Raw genomic sequence first — 20,491 nt, 5'->3', positions numbered from 1 at the left:
AAAAATAAAAAAAGTATTTAAAACTATCACTTTTGAAAATACAAAATAAAAAATGATTTTAAAAGGAAAAGGTAGATTTTGTATAGTTTTTTTTGATAGGTAGATTTTTTATAGTTTAATAACAAAATCTACTACACATAAAATTTGGTGGTATAGTTTTATTATATTATTTTTCTTTGGTTTTGTAAAATCAAAGAAATAGTTGGCAATGCTTTGGATATATTTCAAATGACATAATCTTATAAATAAGTAAAAATAAAAAAAGTATTTAAAACTATCACTTTTGAAAATACAAAATAAAAAATGATTTTAAAAGGAAAAGGTAGATTTTGTATAGTTTTTTTTGATAGGTAGATTTTTTATAGTTTAATAACAAAATCTACTACACATAAAATTTGGTGGTATAGTTTTATTATATTATTTTTCTTTGGTTTTGTAAAATCAAAGAAATAGTTGGCAATGCTTTGGATATATTTCAAATGACATAATCTTATAAATAAGTAAAAATAAAAAAAGTATTTAAAACTATCACTTTTGAAAATACAAAATAAAAAATGATTTTAAAAGGAAAAGGTAGATTTTGTATAGTTTTTTTTGATAGGTAGATTTTTTATAGTTTAATAACAAAATCTACTACACATAAAATTTGGTGGTATAGTTTTATTATATTATTTTTCTTTGGTTTTGTAAAATCAAAGAAATAGTTGGCAATGCTTTGGATATATTTCAAATGACATAATCTTATAAATAAGTAAAAATAAAAAAAGTATTTAAAACTATCACTTTTGAAAATACAAAATAAAAAATGATTTTAAAAGGAAAAGGTAGATTTTGTATAGTTTTTTTTGATAGGTAGATTTTTTATAGTTTAATAACAAAATCTACTACACATAAAATTTGGTGGTATAGTTTTATTATATTATTTTTCTTTGGTTTTGTAAAATCAAAGAAATAGTTGGCAATGCTTTGGATATATTTCAAATGACATAATCTTATAAATAAGTAAAAATAAAAAAAGTATTTAAAACTATCACTTTTGAAAATACAAAATAAAAAATGATTTTAAAAGGAAAAGGTAGATTTTGTATAGTTTTTTTTGATAGGTAGATTTTTTATAGTTTAATAACAAAATCTACTACACATAAAATTTGGTGGTATAGTTTTATTATATTATTTTTCTTTGGTTTTGTAAAATCAAAGAAATAGTTGGCAATGCTTTGGATATATTTCAAATGACATAATCTTATAAATAAGTAAAAATAAAAAAAGTATTTAAAACTATCACTTTTGAAAATACAAAATAAAAAATGATTTTAAAAGGAAAAGGTAGATTTTGTATAGTTTTTTTTGATAGGTAGATTTTTTATAGTTTAATAACAAAATCTACTACACATAAAATTTGGTGGTATAGTTTTATTATATTATTTTTCTTTGGTTTTGTAAAATCAAAGAAATAGTTGGCAATGCTTTGGATATATTTCAAATGACATAATCTTATAAATAAGTAAAAATAAAAAAAGTATTTAAAACTATCACTTTTGAAAATACAAAATAAAAAATGATTTTAAAAGGAAAAGGTAGATTTTGTATAGTTTTTTTTGATAGGTAGATTTTTTATAGTTTAATAACAAAATCTACTACACATAAAATTTGGTGGTATAGTTTTATTATATTATTTTTCTTTGGTTTTGTAAAATCAAAGAAATAGTTGGCAATGCTTTGGATATATTTCAAATGACATAATCTTATAAATAAGTAAAAATAAAAAAAGTATTTAAAACTATCACTTTTGAAAATACAAAATAAAAAATGATTTTAAAAGGAAAAGGTAGATTTTGTATAGTTTTTTTTGATAGGTAGATTTTTTATAGTTTAATAACAAAATCTACTACACATAAAATTTGGTGGTATAGTTTTATTATATTATTTTTCTTTGGTTTTGTAAAATCAAAGAAATAGTTGGCAATGCTTTGGATATATTTCAAATGACATAATCTTATAAATAAGTAAAAATAAAAAAAGTATTTAAAACTATCACTTTTGAAAATACAAAATAAAAAATGATTTTAAAAGGAAAAGGTAGATTTTGTATAGTTTTTTTTGATAGGTAGATTTTTTATAGTTTAATAACAAAATCTACTACACATAAAATTTGGTGGTATAGTTTTATTATATTATTTTTCTTTGGTTTTGTAAAATCAAAGAAATAGTTGGCAATGCTTTGGATATATTTCAAATGACATAATCTTATAAATAAGTAAAAATAAAAAAAGTATTTAAAACTATCACTTTTGAAAATACAAAATAAAAAATGATTTTAAAAGGAAAAGGTAGATTTTGTATAGTTTTTTTTGATAGGTAGATTTTTTATAGTTTAATAACAAAATCTACTACACATAAAATTTGGTGGTATAGTTTTATTATATTATTTTTCTTTGGTTTTGTAAAATCAAAGAAATAGTTGGCAATGCTTTGGATATATTTCAAATGACATAATCTTATAAATAAGTAAAAATAAAAAAAGTATTTAAAACTATCACTTTTGAAAATACAAAATAAAAAATGATTTTAAAAGGAAAAGGTAGATTTTGTATAGTTTTTTTTGATAGGTAGATTTTTTATAGTTTAATAACAAAATCTACTACACATAAAATTTGGTGGTATAGTTTTATTATATTATTTTTCTTTGGTTTTGTAAAATCAAAGAAATAGTTGGCAATGCTTTGGATATATTTCAAATGACATAATCTTATAAATAAGTAAAAATAAAAAAAGTATTTAAAACTATCACTTTTGAAAATACAAAATAAAAAATGATTTTAAAAGGAAAAGGTAGATTTTGTATAGTTTTTTTTGATAGGTAGATTTTTTATAGTTTAATAACAAAATCTACTACACATAAAATTTGGTGGTATAGTTTTATTATATTATTTTTCTTTGGTTTTGTAAAATCAAAGAAATAGTTGGCAATGCTTTGGATATATTTCAAATGACATAATCTTATAAATAAGTAAAAATAAAAAAAGTATTTAAAACTATCACTTTTGAAAATACAAAATAAAAAATGATTTTAAAAGGAAAAGGTAGATTTTGTATAGTTTTTTTTGATAGGTAGATTTTTTATAGTTTAATAACAAAATCTACTACACATAAAATTTGGTGGTATAGTTTTATTATATTATTTTTCTTTGGTTTTGTAAAATCAAAGAAATAGTTGGCAATGCTTTGGATATATTTCAAATGACATAATCTTATAAATAAGTAAAAATAAAAAAAGTATTTAAAACTATCACTTTTGAAAATACAAAATAAAAAATGATTTTAAAAGGAAAAGGTAGATTTTGTATAGTTTTTTTTGATAGGTAGATTTTTTATAGTTTAATAACAAAATCTACTACACATAAAATTTGGTGGTATAGTTTTATTATATTATTTTTCTTTGGTTTTGTAAAATCAAAGAAATAGTTGGCAATGCTTTGGATATATTTCAAATGACATAATCTTATAAATAAGTAAAAATAAAAAAAGTATTTAAAACTATCACTTTTGAAAATACAAAATAAAAAATGATTTTAAAAGGAAAAGGTAGATTTTGTATAGTTTTTTTTGATAGGTAGATTTTTTATAGTTTAATAACAAAATCTACTACACATAAAATTTGGTGGTATAGTTTTATTATATTATTTTTCTTTGGTTTTGTAAAATCAAAGAAATAGTTGGCAATGCTTTGGATATATTTCAAATGACATAATCTTATAAATAAGTAAAAATAAAAAAAGTATTTAAAACTATCACTTTTGAAAATACAAAATAAAAAATGATTTTAAAAGGAAAAGGTAGATTTTGTATAGTTTTTTTTGATAGGTAGATTTTTTATAGTTTAATAACAAAATCTACTACACATAAAATTTGGTGGTATAGTTTTATTATATTATTTTTCTTTGGTTTTGTAAAATCAAAGAAATAGTTGGCAATGCTTTGGATATATTTCAAATGACATAATCTTATAAATAAGTAAAAATAAAAAAAGTATTTAAAACTATCACTTTTGAAAATACAAAATAAAAAATGATTTTAAAAGGAAAAGGTAGATTTTGTATAGTTTTTTTTGATAGGTAGATTTTTTATAGTTTAATAACAAAATCTACTACACATAAAATTTGGTGGTATAGTTTTATTATATTATTTTTCTTTGGTTTTGTAAAATCAAAGAAATAGTTGGCAATGCTTTGGATATATTTCAAATGACATAATCTTATAAATAAGTAAAAATAAAAAAAGTATTTAAAACTATCACTTTTGAAAATACAAAATAAAAAATGATTTTAAAAGGAAAAGGTAGATTTTGTATAGTTTTTTTTGATAGGTAGATTTTTTATAGTTTAATAACAAAATCTACTACACATAAAATTTGGTGGTATAGTTTTATTATATTATTTTTCTTTGGTTTTGTAAAATCAAAGAAATAGTTGGCAATGCTTTGGATATATTTCAAATGACATAATCTTATAAATAAGTAAAAATAAAAAAAGTATTTAAAACTATCACTTTTGAAAATACAAAATAAAAAATGATTTTAAAAGGAAAAGGTAGATTTTGTATAGTTTTTTTTGATAGGTAGATTTTTTATAGTTTAATAACAAAATCTACTACACATAAAATTTGGTGGTATAGTTTTATTATATTATTTTTCTTTGGTTTTGTAAAATCAAAGAAATAGTTGGCAATGCTTTGGATATATTTCAAATGACATAATCTTATAAATAAGTAAAAATAAAAAAAGTATTTAAAACTATCACTTTTGAAAATACAAAATAAAAAATGATTTTAAAAGGAAAAGGTAGATTTTTTATAGTTTTTTTTTGATAGGTAGATTTTTTATAGTTTAATAACAAAATCTACTACACATAAAATTTGGTGGTATAGTTTTATTATATTATTTTTCGTATATTTTCTGTATTAACAAAATTATTTAACTAGATATACCACAAATTTTGTTTGTTATATAATTTTATTTTTTTGTTTGGTATATAATTTTCTTGTATTTTTAACTTTTCGTTGTTATATTTATTTTGTAAAATTATACAAATCATTTATAATTTTCATTTCTTTATCAGAAATACATAAAAATAAAAATAAAAATATTATTTTTAGGAAAAAAATTGAATATTTTTCTGGTCAACACTGGTCAACGCCGGTTTCCGGCCAACAAAACTCTGGAATTGAATGTTTATGATGTTTTACACATAACCTATGTTTGTTTATGCATATCTTTATGTGATTACAATAGTTCTATAATTTACAAGACATTTATATTGTTTGTATGTGTGGTCATGTGTTAGCGCATACTTCATGTAGCTAATATTTATTTTCCTTTTGAATAACACCCAATAAATTATGAAGTATTTGAAATCCTAATAGAAATTTTGTTAAATTTCATTATAGATAACTCAATATATAAAATTTATATAGTTTTGAATAACACGAGATGAAATAATGAAGTATTTGAAATTCTAATTGAACAACACTATTTTTTTTTTAAATCATGATTATAAATATAAACAAAATCAAATAACACAATGTTAAAACAAATTAAAATCATTAATTGTCTGTCTATATACTAAAAGTAATATATTTAAGCAGTGTCTTGATTGAGGTTTGTTTTGTACCGTTAGTATTAACCATATATAAAATTAAATATTTTTTCCTAAAAAATTCGCCAACTAAAAATAATATATATTTTTTTTTAAAAATAACACTATTAACTAAAAATAATATATTATGTTTTAAAAAAATTTGCTAATAGTTTTATTATGTTTAATCATTAATTGTTTGTCTATATACTTTCTTTTAAAACTTAATAACACTGTTAGTGAATTTTTTTTTGTACCGTTAGTAATAACCATATATAAAATTAAATATTTTTTCCTAAAAAATTTGCCAACTAAAAATAATATATATTTTTAAAAAATAATAATAACACTATTAACTAAAAATAATATATTATGTTTTTAAAAAATTCGCTAACAGTGTTATTATGTTTAATCATTAATTGTGTGTCTATATACTTTCTTTTAAGGGAATTTTGTTAAATGTACCACATTTCGAAAAAACTTTTTACAATCTACCACATAATTAATTCCTTTTCAAAAATACCACATTCTACTTTTTGTGCAGGGATGAGATGACAATTATACCCTAGACGAAAAGCAAGTTTATTATTTTCTTTTTATGACATAATGTCACATATGATTGGACATATTAGCTGATACAATAAATATAAAAGGACAAAATGCTCTATTTCTTTCGTGGCCAGTTATTCTGATTTTGCAAAAAGTAAAAAACATATACAGAACATGTCTGTAATAGATAAATTCACCAATAAAATATTTTATATAACTTAAACACACATTGTCTACTATAAAATAACCATTGGACAAAATTGTGGATTTACTTTGTGGACAAGTGTTTCCAATTAAATTGTGGACAAATTTAACAGTGTATACAAAACATATTGCTAGAAAATATATTATTAAAGTCTTCTATTGGCAAGTTATGTCTTTGTCTAAATTGACAAATTATTTATGTGTATATATACATGTATATATATATATATAGTGGACAATTGTTCTCATTTATTTTGTGAACAAGTATTATGGACAAGATTCATTTAACTTGTCCATTCATTTAAAAAGTGTCCACATAACATGTTGCTAGTAGACATATTACTCAAAAATAGTAGACAAATCCCTTATATATTAAAACAAAAGTATTCTAGAGAAAAAGTTGATCTGTCATCGCCAGAGAGCTCCGTAGCCAATTTATTATTCACCCTTAGTATTCCATAAAATTACATAAAAGTGCCACTGCTATATATATTTGTCAACTGCCACTGATATTCAATTTATTTATATTCATAATAGTTTGCTCTTATAAATTCTAAAATTGGTAAATATTATTCAAAAATTGATAAATATTACCCCTACATATTTTCAAATCCCCTATATATTAAAAGAGAAGCATTCTAGAGAAAAAGCTGATGTGTTATCGTCAGAGAGCTTCGTAGCCAATTTATTATTCACCCTTAATATTCCATAAAATTACATAAAACTGTCACTGATATATATATATATATATATATTTTGTCAACTGCCACTGGTATTCAATTTATTTATATTCATAATATTTTGCTCTTATAAATTCTAAAAATTGTAAATATTATTCAAAAATTGATAAATATTACCCCTACATATTTTCAAAATTAAATTAATTTCACTATGATTGTAATATAATAATATAATTATATTATGAGATGTAAAAATATATATATTTAAAATCATATTTTCAGAAATATAAATAATGTTACTTTTCTAATAATTTTATAAAGTTATAATGGTGAAAGAATCGAAGATCATTTGAAACTGGCTCAATGTTTATTCTTTTGCTAAAAACAATAACTATATTTGCCCAAAAGAACATATGACCACCAATTGAAATGACATGAATATATATTTTAATTTAGATAACTATGTAGTTAAACATTATATATAAATATGTAGTTATAGTGTTTTTACAGAAATCTTAAAATTTAGAAAATTCAGTCCAATAAAAATGAAAGCAAGTAATAATATTATACCAATAGCTGAGATATATAGGAATACAATGACTAATTAAAATTTATTAAATCCAGTGATATAATACCGTAACTAAAACCATTTATATAAGAGATTTAATGATCAATTATAGTCTTCCCCTCACGAAACAATTTCGTAATTTTATTTCTCCATCAATTACGGACACATATATTACTTAAAAAAACTAAAAATATCCAAATTTATATAATTCTCCTTAATAAAATACCTTTGGTATCTCCTATATAAAAAACTTTATATCCCATTTTATTGTTTGCCCTTCTCTTACTATATTATTTACATTAAATTGTCATTAGTATAACTAAGGAATATTTCATTCAATTATTGAAGGAAATCTATACTATTAATTGGGGAATACACTTAAGGGTTAAAAAGAAAATCATATCAAATATACATGTTGCCAAACTGACCCAATTTACATATTAGGAAAAAAAAAGATTAAAGAACAGATTTATTATATTTTAGGAAATCGTTCAAATTAGTTCCATAATAATCAGGTTATGAGAAATTTGTGTGGATATATATATATATATTCATGTATGACAAAAATACGAGACGAGAATTTTGGGAACAAGAATTCATGCAGAACATATGCGGACATACTATTTACTTATGTGACTTACGAGGAATGGAGTTTTTTCGGGTCAAAAAAAATTTAAACGTTGCAATCAGACATATTAGACGGGTTTGATTACTTGACAATTATTTTTTTTTTAAAATTACGAAAAATAACTCCGCACGTACGTGCGGGTCCGAACCTAGTTCTATCCTTGTTTTCATAAATCTTATGGACAAGTTTCTCATTTTTTTGTGCATAAGTTTTGTGGACAATATAAATTACTCATATACAATGGAAGTCGCGACATTAACCATATTTAAGTTCATAACATTGTTGAAATGTGAAGTGCCAATCTGCAAATCAGTATGGTTTGTTATTACATGTGGAAAAAAAAACATGAAAGTTTAGTTTACAAATCTTTTTAGTCTATACATTTTTTTAGTGGACCAAATGAAAATCTATTTAGTCCACTCTCACAATGGCCAAAAACAAGACTTACGCAAGATTGATGTAAGAGTTTGATGATACAAATGCCAAAAATCAGACAATATTTTGGATATTAAAATGGTGTTGTGCCATTTATTCTTAAATTTGGTAACAAAAAAAACTTAACTTTTGAAGAGTGATGGAAGAAAGAAACGTGGAAGATGATAGTAAACAATTAAATGTTTTGTATTTTTAACTGTTACTATATTTTAAATGAGCTGACACATAATGAAAAGACACTTGTAATTAATGAGAAAGGGAATTGTTGAAGGAGTTGGTTGATACTAGGATTTTTGTGTGTCTATCCTAGCAGATTCAATTAACCTTATGCGTTGTAGTACTTAAGGTGTCAATCCAAATGGGATGATGCTACCACTCAAGATGCAATCAAGAAATCACAAGTTAAACCAATTTAAAAATAGTGTTTTTTTCTAACAATTCTAAAATGATCAGAATACAAAACGGAAATGGGTTACAAAACTAGAAACGAAAATGCATGACGAGAAGCGAAAATGAATGAAAACAGAAACGAGTCTAAGCATGAATTAAACAACAAGAATCAAAACAGTCTCAGGAATGCAATAAAAATCAGAAAGAAAGAAGTCCTAAGGATGGGGGTAATTGATATCGGTGGACTATCCTAGTCTATAGAGTGTTTAACATGCCACAAGCAAACTATCCCTAAACAATTAACATTACTTCTTAGCTAATCCAATCTCTTCACAGAAGCCACTCTTGCTCAACAACTTCCAAACCTAGCTCTCGCTAGAGAACCATGATCAAGCATGGCATGAAAAACAAGTTCATTCACGTCAACAAACATCCTAGACAACTAATCTCTTAGGCTAGGAACTTAAGTCTCTGGCACTAGTTGGTCAGACATTTCATCAAACACCTTTTGGGTGTGGAAATGTCTAAGACCTAGCTCGAGTTGATTAGAGAGCTAACTCTAGTCCAGAAGGGATCATACAAATCATAGCTTAAACACTCTACATCCTAAGATCCTCCACCTAATCTATCCCATCCTCAAGAACTACCACACTACTCAGATCCGAAAATCATCATCAAGGATGCAAACCCAGAAAACATTGAAACAATCATTCTTAGATAGAAACAAATGAGATGAACAACTTGTAAAAGAAATCAAATGCAAATACTCAATAAACTCCCAGATGTCGGATTACAAAGTTTGAGAACGTATATGGTGGCTAGGTAAAACCTTAAGGAAAACAATATGAGATAAAAGATAAGATGTCCTGGACAAAGACTTAACAAAATGTATTTATAGTAAAAACATGTGAATCCCTAAAACTTAAAACGACAAGATAGAGCGTCAGTTCAAGAATCTCCTCAAGTGTGTAAGATGGAGCGCCTTCTTGACATGCGCGATTGGTCGGTGTGTAACCAGTGGTTCGATTGGCAACTTGAGAAAGGCACGAACGGTTGTGTCTGGAGTGCGTGGCTCGAACGACGGCTGGAGTGCATGGCTCGAACGACGTCTGGAGTGTGTGGCTCGAACGACGGACTTGAAGGGTGGCTTGAACGACCGAATCGATCGCACTTGAAGGGTGGCTCGAACTATCGACTCGATCGACGGCTTGAACGACGGACTCGAATGGCGACTCGATCGACGGCTCGAACGACGGATCGAACGGCGACTCGATCGACAACTCGAACGGATGGCTCGAATGGCGTCTGGGAGGTTGGCTCGAACGGATGTGTTTCCAACGTCACCTAGATACCTGAAATACTCCGAAATGCACAATGTATGCAAGGATGATGCAAGAACTACCTAAACATGCAAAGTGTATAGAAAAGACTAGAAAATGATGCAAAACAATGAGTTATCCTAACTAAATGCATGATAAATAAATGCTAGGAAGAGACAAAATATAGACATATCATTGGTCAATGTTACTTTTGTCAATTCAAGTAAAGCTTATGGTAGAACAGAAAAGGTTGTATGCAATGTGGTAGAATCGTTGAGAAAGTCAATTATACATGGTAGTTTTGTTAAAAAACTCTTCTTTTAAAACATAATAACACTGTTAGTGGATTTTTTTTGTACCGTTTGTAATAACCATATATAAAATTAAATATTTTTATCTAAAAAATTCGCTAACTAATACTAATATATATATTTTTAAAAATAATAACACTGTTAACTAAAAATAATATATTATATTTTAAAAAAATTCGCTAACAGTGTTATTATGTTTAATCATTAATTATTTGTCTATATACTTTCTTTTAAAACATAATAACACTGTTAGCGAAATTCTTTTTTACCGTTAGTATTAACTAATAAACCCTGTTTTAGAAATTGCTAGGCGTTAGTCGGGCGGTCAGGGTAGGCCTAGCGCCTAGCGAGAAATCGAAGATTAAACGGGAATTAATCGGAGACTAGTTTTAGGGTTATTTTATTAAATTAATAATAAAATACAAATATATAGTATTAAATATATGAATAATTCTGTTTATGTTAAAATAAAATATCAAATAAAATATAAAACTATAGTATTGTCTTTAAAATTATGATAAACACATAAAACATAATTTTAATAGAAAATTTTATGATTTTTATTAAAATTTTGTACATTAGTTATTGTAAAACATCATAAACTCTTAATTTAAATGTCTAAATAACAAAAAAATATATATTTGATTTATATTTTACTTCAAAAATTGTCGGTATATACAAAATTAAGCGGAAAATAATCGGAATACACATGTTATAATCAAATTAGACGGATATAATTGGATAATCGATTCTAAACGGGGATTAATTATTAATCGAGACAGAAAAGGTAGGTCTAGCGATTTTGCGGAGTGTAATCGGTGCTAGGCACAGAATTTTTAAAACAAGGCTAATAACCATATATAAAATTAAATAGATTAAAGATCCAATTATTTTAAGTAATTGTTTAAAAGAAAAGGAGATAAGATAAACCCTCTTTGCTCACTCGGAAATATCCTCCGCCGGCGAGTTTCGATGTTCTCCGCCGTCGCCAAACCCTTCCTCTCTCCTTCACCACCGCTCTTTCGCCTTCCTCTTTCTTCTTTCTCAGTTTCCTTCCGCGTTATCCCCTCATTCTTCTCCTCCTCATCCTCGTTCTTGCCGTCTCCTCAATCTTCTAATCCAATCACGCCTCTCTTTTCCTCGAGCCGCCGCAACTGTAGTCGCCATGTGTTTATCGTTGACCAGTACCTCACATGTTCCATGCCTGAGAAGCCTCTTCGTGTCGCCGTACTCCTCAGTGGCGGCGTCGATAGCAGTGTCGCTCTCCGTCTCCTCCACGCCGCTGGTCACTCCTGTACCGCTTTCTATCTCAAAATCTGGTTTCAGGTGTGCTTCTTCTTCTTCTTGTTGGAACCATAGACACATATCGTGATTACAATTTAAGCAAGCAGCGTCTTGATTGAGGTTTTATAGATTTTGAAATTGATGATTTTGTCTGGCCTTCTCTAGAATATTAGTTGTGATGTTTCAATGATGTGTAGGAAGGCTTTGAGAATTTCTGGAATCAGTGCCCTTGGGAAGATGATTTGAAGTATGCAAAGCATGTTTGTGAGCAGGTAGTGTTCTTGATTTCATCGTTAAAATTTTTTATCTTAAATCAACATTTGAGATGTTTACTGCTTATAGTGGTGGTGGTGCCATTTGACAGGTTGATGTTCCTTTGGAGGTTGTGCATTTAACAGATGAATATTGGGAAAGAGTTGTAAGTTCTTTCTTCAATGCTCTTCTTTTTAGAATGCTAATTATAATTCTGGGTTTCTGATTGGATTTTCCAACATTAAAATCAGGTTTCCTACATTATTGAGGAGTATCGTTGTGGACGTACACCTAATCCAGATGTTTTGTGTAATACTAGAATCAAGTTTGGTAAGCTCTTGTGCTCAATGGATTGTAATCAAGAGTTTTAGCCCATGAAGAAAGACTTCTGCTTTCAGTGTATATGCTATTTTTGAGTAATTAATTATAGGTTGACCTTATATTTTCAGGTGCATTCATGGATGCAATCAGTGATATGAAGTATGATTACGTAGCTTCAGGTCATTATGCTAAGGTGGTTCATCCCCCTGCTGACCAAAATGATTCATCATCTGTTTTGGAACTGTCCCTAGACATGGTACTTACTCCCGATAAAAAATTTGTGTGTTTTTTTATTCAATGTTTGTATTGTATCAAATGTTGTAGGCTACTAATGCTTCTTAGGTATATTGCTTTGGTTTTTAGTCCTCTCTACCATTAAAAAGTCTGCATTTTTTTTTATTTTTCAGGTGAAGGATCAGACCTACTTCCTCTCACATCTCTCTCAACCCCAGCTTAAGCGACTGCTTTTCCCACTTGGTTGTGTAAAGAAGGTACTCGAGGAAGTTTTATCCTTAAAAATTGGGAGAGATTTTGGTCGCATAACTATGGTCCATTCCAAGATGTGGAGAAAAATAAATAGATTTTGATTTCTTGGAGGTGATTGTCATACTTGTTTGCCTTTGTTTTTTGATGTACAGGACGAAGTTCGCAAACTAGCCACACAATTTGATTTGCCAAATAAAGATAGAAAGGATTCACAAGGAATATGTTTCCTTGGGAAGGTATACTTTCTAGTTCTTTCTTCTGGTTAATGGCAGTTTGACCTAGTGGAAGTCTGATACATGTTAACATGGTTTTATGTAATAGATAAAGTTCAGTGACTTTGTCGGTAGACACATAGGAGAGATGGAGGGAATTATATTGGAAGCTGAAACTGGGGATTTTCTTGGTAACCATCGGGGATTTTGGTTTTACACGATCGGACAACGCCAAGGTTTGCGTTTACCTGGCGGGCCTTGGTATGTTTCTTAACTGATGTATTAAAACCGTTTGTGTTACCTGCAAGTGGCTCATAGATCATTAAGCAGCTTTAGGTTCTGAACATGAACGCTTCAATAGTGTTGAGAAAACAACCTGGCTTAACTTCTAATTACATTATGAGTGTAAATTCTTTTAGATCCTTAATTTTGGCTGTGATAATTCTTTATCCATGTGCAGGTATGTTGTTGAAAAGGACACAAAGAACAATGTAGTGTTTGTCTCCAGAAATTACTACTCAATCGATAAGAGAAGGCGGATTTTCCGTGTTGGCTCCTTAAGATGGCTTAGTGGGAAACGTTGGGGCAATGTTAGCAAGCTCCGTTGCAAGGTAAATAATATGATCAATTACTTTTTAGTACACATGATCGTTTACTTGGCTCTTATAACTGAAGAGTGGCTTTTCTAGGTCCGGCATGGGCCTGGCTTCTACAGCTGCAGTTTTGAAATGGAAGCAAAGGGAAATGTTGCAGTTGTACACCTAGACGAAGACGATCAAGGTCTAGCTGCTGGACAGTTTGCAGCGTTTTACGAGGGAACCACTTGCATTGGTTCAGGTGTAATATTGGAGTCTTGGGACGATCAATGTTTCCCGGTCTGTGCTAAAGCCCTTCAACTCGCAGCGATGGAAGATAAAACCAAACTCGGGAAACCCGTCAAAATCATGACGATGCCAGTTGCTACATCATCTGCTCAGGCTGATTCAGGAGAAGCCAGTGCAGAAGAAAAGCTGGTTAATGCATGAGAGACGCAATGCAAGGAATGGTGCAGTTCTCGGTTTCACCCACAAACTCTGTAGATTTGAAGCTTTAGCTTGATAGGTGATAACAACATACGACATTCCACTACGAGCTTCAGGATTTGATTGGGAATGTTGTATTTATACATAAGGTATACTGTTGAAAATAATTTGACCTCCCGGTGATCAGATATGAGTTAATTACATATATTTTTTTTTCATCATTTTTAATTGGATTTTATTATATATGAGCTTTTCTTGCTCACGTGTTTCCATGTGTTTGACAACTAAAATATTGTAAGATAGAGAGAAAAGCTTGATTGGCTTAAAATAGAGCTTGAAAAACGCTCTTGCATCGAGACAGGGGAAAAGCTCCGTTCGTGTCTTCCCCAACCTTTTTTTCGATATTCTTCTGTTGCTTTGTGTTGTTGTTCCCTTCTCTCTCTCTCGGACATGACGATCCCTGCGGCTCTTGTCTTTATCCCTGTTGGTGTCCTCTTCTTGATCTCTGGGCTCATTGTCAACATCATTCAGGTCATCCATTTTTGTTTATCGAAATCGTGATTTTTGCTCTGATACACCAATGGAAGAGACAGAGCAGAAACATTTTCTGTTCTTTAATATTCTGTTATGGAATTGAAATTTGTGTCAACTAAAGGTTTTAGAAACCTGTTTCCAGCTCGTGTTCTTCATCACTGTTCGTCCGTTCTCAAGAAGTTGGTATAGAAGAATCAACAAAACTGTTGCGGAATTGCTTTGGTTGCAGCTCATATGGTTGTTTGATTGGTGGGCTTGTATAAAGGTTAGTGATTTTCATGAAATCTTGTTGTGGTCTACATAGGGAGGTATCATATGCGTTGTTGTTGCTGCAGATCAATTTATACGCCGATGCAGAGACTCTAGAGCTAATTGGTAAAGATAATTTAAGAGCGTATGAAACCTAAGTGTTAAGTATTCTTGCATACTTATTGTTCTTGGTATTAACTTTCAGGGAAAGAACATGCACTTGTCTTAAGCAATCATCGAAGTGACATTGATTGGCTTATTGGATGGGTCATGGCTCAGGTGTTTCTATCTCTCTCTGAAAACATGATTTGTTTGTAATTTGAAGAAATCAATGTCTCTGATTGATTACTATTAATCATATAACAGCGTGCAGGTTGTCTTGGAAGCTCTTTAGCCATCATGAAGAAAGAAGCCAAGTATCTTCCGGTCAGTTTTTTCGATCTTTTGTTGTATTTTCTCGTTTTTAGTTTACTGTCTATATTTTTACTGAATTACTACAACTCTTTTCACAGATCATAGGTTGGTCGATGTGGTTTTCGGATTACATTTTCTTGGAAAGAAGTTGGGCTAAGGATGAGAATAACCTCAAGGTTATAATAATGAGCGTTTCTTTCTTGAGCTTGAATCTGTAATCTGTTTGATGTGCTTGAAACATCCTTTTGGTTTTTACTTCTTGCAGGCAGGTTTTAAACGACTTGAGGACTTTCCTATGACATTCTGGTTGGCTCTTTTCGTTGAAGGAACTCGTTTCACTCAGGAGAAGCTTGAAGCTGCTCAAGAGTACGCTTCTTTCCGAAGCTTACCGTCTCCTCGGAATGTCTTGATTCCTCGTACAAAGGTGAGTTTCACCAACAACTTGCTTTTTTTTTTCTGGTTATTGTGAGCGTTACTTCACTTGGATTCACATATATATGCAAAATCAGGGATTTGTTTCGGCGGTGTCTCACATACGGTCATTTGTTCCTGCAATTTATGATTGTACCGTAACCGTTCAGAACAATCAGCCTACACCAACTCTGCTTAGGATGTTCAGTGGACAATCATCTGAGGTTACAAAAGATTCAAATATGTGTGTGTGTTTTTTCCACAAAGCCAATGCTCAATATATCATAAACTCTTTGTTTCTTCTTTCTTGAAGGTANTCTTGGAAAGAAGTTGGGCTAAGGATGAGAATAACCTCAAGGTTATAATAATGAGCGTTTCTTTCTTGAGCTTGAATCTGTAATCTGTTTGATGTGCTTGAAACATCCTTTTGGTTTTTACTTCTTGCAGGCAGGTTTTAAACGACTTGAGGACTTTCCTATGACATTCTGGTTGGCTCTTTTCGTTGAAGGAACTCGTTTCACTCAGGAGAAGCTTGAAGCTGCTCAAGAGTACGCTTCTTTCCGAAGCTTACCGTCTCCTCGGAATGTCTTGATTCCTCGTACAAAGGTGAGTTTCACCAACAACTTGCTTTTTTTTTCCTGGTTATTGTGAGCGTTACTTCACTTAGATTCACATATATATGCAAAATCAGGGATTTGTTTCGGCGGTGTCTCACATACGGTCATTTGTTCCTGCAATTTATGATTGTACCGTAACCGTTCAGAACAATCAGCCTACACCAACTCTGCTTAGGATGTTCAGTGGACAATCATCTGAGGTTACAAAAGATTCAAATATGTGTGTGTGTTTTTTCCACAAAGCCAATGCTCAATATATCATAAACTCTTTGTTTCTTCTTTCTTGAAGGTAAATTTGCAGATGAGACGTCACAAAATGAGCGAGTTGCCAGAAACCGATGATGGCATTGCACAGTGGTGCCAAGATCTATTTATCACCAAGGTGATCACCAACAATAAATTTTCCTATATTTACGCTAAAATTCATGTCGCTACATTACTTACTTAGTGCATACATTACTAATCAGGATTCTCAACTTGAGAAATACTTCACAAAAGATGTGTTCAGCGACTTGGACGTTCACCAAATCAACCGGCCAATCAAACCATTGATCGTAAGAAACATCGTACATCAGATTACCGCAAAATGCAATTACAAATTGATTCTCTTATAAAACCTAGTAATGTTGTTGGAAACAGCTGGTCATCATTTGGTTATGTCTCCTTATATACGGTGGTTTTAAGCTATTCCAATGGCTCTCCGTGGTGGCGTCGTGGAAGATCATTTTTTTGCTTGTGTTCTTCTTGGTGATTGCAACTATAACAATGCAAGTACTAATTCAATCGTCTGAGTCACAACGTTCAACTCCTGCCAAGAGACCTCTACAAGAACAACTTATTACTGCCTAGCTAGGACAATAAAAACCTCTGTTTAAGTCACATTGCATTGTTCCTTAGCTTCACTCAACCATTGAAACATAATTGCTTTTGTTTGGTGTAAACAGTTACACTGTTAATCTAGTTTAATCACCAAGTCTTGTCTACTCAACAACCAAAATTTCATTGTGAAATTTATGTATATATTTTATGTTTCCAAATGTTTTTTTATTTAAAAATAACTATTGAATTTGACTTTGTGAATTTAACAATTAGTTACTTTGTCGTTCATAGCCTTCAAACATTCCTTTGGCCCTATTGTTTACACAAAAAGTCCACCCTTCAATTTTTAAAAATATTTGATAATATAAGAATAGATTCTACATTCAACATTTCTTTTGTTTTTTAGTGGGATGTGTCAAAGTCAAAAATAAATTCGTAATTTGGTAATAGATTGTACATTGAACATTATTTTTAAAATTTATAAATATCAAAAATAATAATTTATAAATTCTTTAGTTGTAAATATATTTTAAATCAATAACTGAAATTAATATGGTTAAAATGGTTTTTTAAAAAACTATATTAAAAATATGGGTACTTTAGTTAAAAAAATCAAAGTTATCTAGATGAAAATGAAACTAAACCAAACACACACATTTTTATTCAAATGTATCATCCAGATAATCCATTTTTTGGTCTTGTTCTTTTGTGTCAGATGCATTATTCAGATGAATCATTTGGATGGAGATGCCAAATGACCAAACGAACATGGCTTAATTGCACAAAGACAAAAAAAAAATTGAGATCTGAGGATATACAAATTTATTTGTCAATTATTTTACTATAAATTTAAGGTATATTTCTAAATATTTGCACTTTATATTTTGGTTGAGTGTAAAATTAAATATGTTCTCTATTTTACTTTTCAATTGATAATTTACTGCAGAGTAATCCAATTGTTTTAAATATCTTAAAAAATAATACTTCTTATAGATTTTGTTAAATCTTTACTTTTTGGCTCATTATTCGTGGTCATCTATAATTAGTAAAATTTACTCATTTAGTTTGATCCTATATACCAATTCTACTCTATCCAAACAGAGATTTTTCTGGTTTATGTTTGTTTTAAATTTAGCTAATATCAAAAAAAGATTATTTACTAAATAAGAAAACAAAAATATTATAAATACTACACTTTTATGACTTTTTAACTACAAAAATTATCAAAGATCCAGAAAATGGATCATCTTATATATTTTTTTGTTAATTACTATTATGTTTTTTTGGGGTAAATGAAGCTTGCAAAAAAAACCATGTAGTAATTCATAACGAAATCGCTCCTGGTATTGCTCTCAACATTGCATGCCGAAAAGACAGCATCGTGCACCCACCTACAAGATTTCACACTCTTAAGTACAAGGATCCTTTTTATATCATTGAGTTCGAGGATAACAATCAGGTACCTCATGATGAAAAATGGTATTGTATGCTAAGTCATGGGACTAGACCAAAATATTGGTATGATATTGAAGTGTATCGTCAAGGCTATTCTGCTAGATGTGGTCAACTACGGTCGTGGATTGCCAGAAAGGATGGGATTTGGTTTACAAGAAAATATCACAGCCCGCCAGGACATGTTCTTAACTGGAAAATCCAGTAATGTTCTTTGATTTTATTTTCCTATAATTAACCAATGTTTATATAAAATGATTATCTGTATGGCGTCATATATACTATGCCATAAAAGTTTAATCAGTTATCGATCTAATTGGTCGTAGAATGAATATGTTATAAAATATGAGTTTATTTGATGTATATGTATTTTGCATCAACATTAAAAAAATAAGATAAGAAATTTTTATACCAAAAAAAGTTCGTCTTAGCCGCTTCTTTCTATGGCACAATCTTCGATGTCTCCTTCCATGACAGCATCGATTTCGATCGGCGTTGCTGGAAAGCTGTTTCTTCATCCCCATGATCTTTTCTTCTTCTTAAGCCTCAATTCCTTTTGTTTCGGCGGTGAACGAACCGGAGGTTTACCATGTCTCCACTCAACAAATCCGGCTATGCTTCAACTTCATCCCCTCCTCCTGCCTCCATCTCTCTCGGTGGTTCCTCTTAGTGAGGTGATTCTCACGAGGTTCCAACCTTTCATCGCCAAATCTGAGATCTAAGAACGCCTATGCAAACTTGTGTACCGTCTTTGTCACACGCCTCCCTCGAAGTCAATCTTTTCATCTCTCTGCTCCTTGAATCTAGATCCCCTCACCAAGCTTTTGGCTTGGTTGCAGTTGGACAGGAGTTCTGTATTGACGTTGGAGCTGTGCAAGATTTTGCCAAGGCCTCGTGGCCCAACCTTTGTACCTTATAGACCCAGGTTTGTTCTAAATCCTCTTCCACCTTCTTGTAGCATACCTTTCTGTCGATTCATGGAATCAATTGTCCGAAGACTGCAATTGAAACATAATCACCCATGTATGCTCTGTTTGTTTGAGAACCTTGCCTCTAGATCTTTTTAGGGTCCTTACCTTTGACTGCCAATGATGGATGAGGACCGGCATTATGACCTCGTCTCAACAGAGCAATGGTTAGCGGATCCTCTTGGATCTAACCTCTTTGTTTCAACTTTTCCCTGAACTATCTCATTTGCATCTCTGCTTTATTTATGCTGAAACCGGAAGCTATAGGAAGATTGGCATTATGATCTTCTCTTCAAGAAGAGAAGGTTATCGACACCTTCCCAGTCTTCTCTCCACACCTTCCATGCGGCCTGAATATTTCCAAGTACAATTCATCAATGTCAGGAAGTGTGTCCCCCTTTGGCAAAGTCTGCTGAGTAACAACATTATAACCATAACTCCATGGAATATGGTTACCGAAACCTTCTCAAGTAAGCCATGTCCGACCTTAACCCTCCATTCATCCTCCTCTTTGCTAATGAGCATATCAAACAATCTAGTCTCTTGGCTATGGAAATCCTCTCAACGTCCTAATGTTAATTTGATAAGGACAATCTCCCACACTTTCGCTGTATCAACGAATGTGGCGTCGACTACCCTAAAGTTAGCTTGCGGTTTAATGCTCCTTTGCCCAAGTTTCCAACACCTCGTGGACATGTTTGTCGATTTATCTATCTTTATCTTTGTTGCACAT

General features: G+C 29.9%; 2 protein-coding genes and 1 pseudogene across 2 annotated transcripts; all 3 read left to right on the top strand.

Moving 5' to 3' along the window:
• LOC109124552 (tRNA-specific 2-thiouridylase MnmA-like) lies at positions 11,626 to 14,539 on the top strand. Its single transcript, XM_010463655.2, has 10 exons — positions 11,626 to 12,043; positions 12,199 to 12,273; positions 12,366 to 12,419; positions 12,505 to 12,583; positions 12,703 to 12,830; positions 12,982 to 13,065; positions 13,213 to 13,296; positions 13,382 to 13,533; positions 13,733 to 13,883; positions 13,962 to 14,539. The coding sequence occupies exons 1-10, from the start codon at positions 11,690 to 11,692 to the stop codon at positions 14,295 to 14,297; spliced, it is 1,497 nt and encodes a 498-aa protein (XP_010461957.1). The 5' UTR covers positions 11,626 to 11,689; the 3' UTR covers positions 14,298 to 14,539.
• LOC104742641 (1-acyl-sn-glycerol-3-phosphate acyltransferase 3) lies at positions 14,604 to 17,599 on the top strand. Its single transcript, XM_010463656.2, has 11 exons — positions 14,604 to 14,825; positions 14,971 to 15,093; positions 15,164 to 15,203; positions 15,283 to 15,356; positions 15,444 to 15,503; positions 15,590 to 15,667; positions 15,757 to 15,915; positions 16,001 to 16,126; positions 16,809 to 16,901; positions 16,987 to 17,073; positions 17,159 to 17,599. Exons 1-11 carry the CDS (start codon positions 14,745 to 14,747, stop codon positions 17,366 to 17,368), a joined length of 1,131 nt encoding a protein of 376 aa, XP_010461958.1. The 5' UTR covers positions 14,604 to 14,744; the 3' UTR covers positions 17,369 to 17,599.
• On the top strand, positions 18,577 to 19,134 carry LOC104744052 (annotated as a pseudogene).

Source organism: Camelina sativa, chromosome 14 (genome assembly GCF_000633955.1).
Source record: "Camelina sativa cultivar DH55 chromosome 14, Cs, whole genome shotgun sequence".
Taxonomy (NCBI): domain Eukaryota; kingdom Viridiplantae; phylum Streptophyta; class Magnoliopsida; order Brassicales; family Brassicaceae; genus Camelina; species Camelina sativa.
Note: the sequence above shows the minus strand (reverse complement) of the source record. Positions and strands in the feature narration are given on the sequence as shown.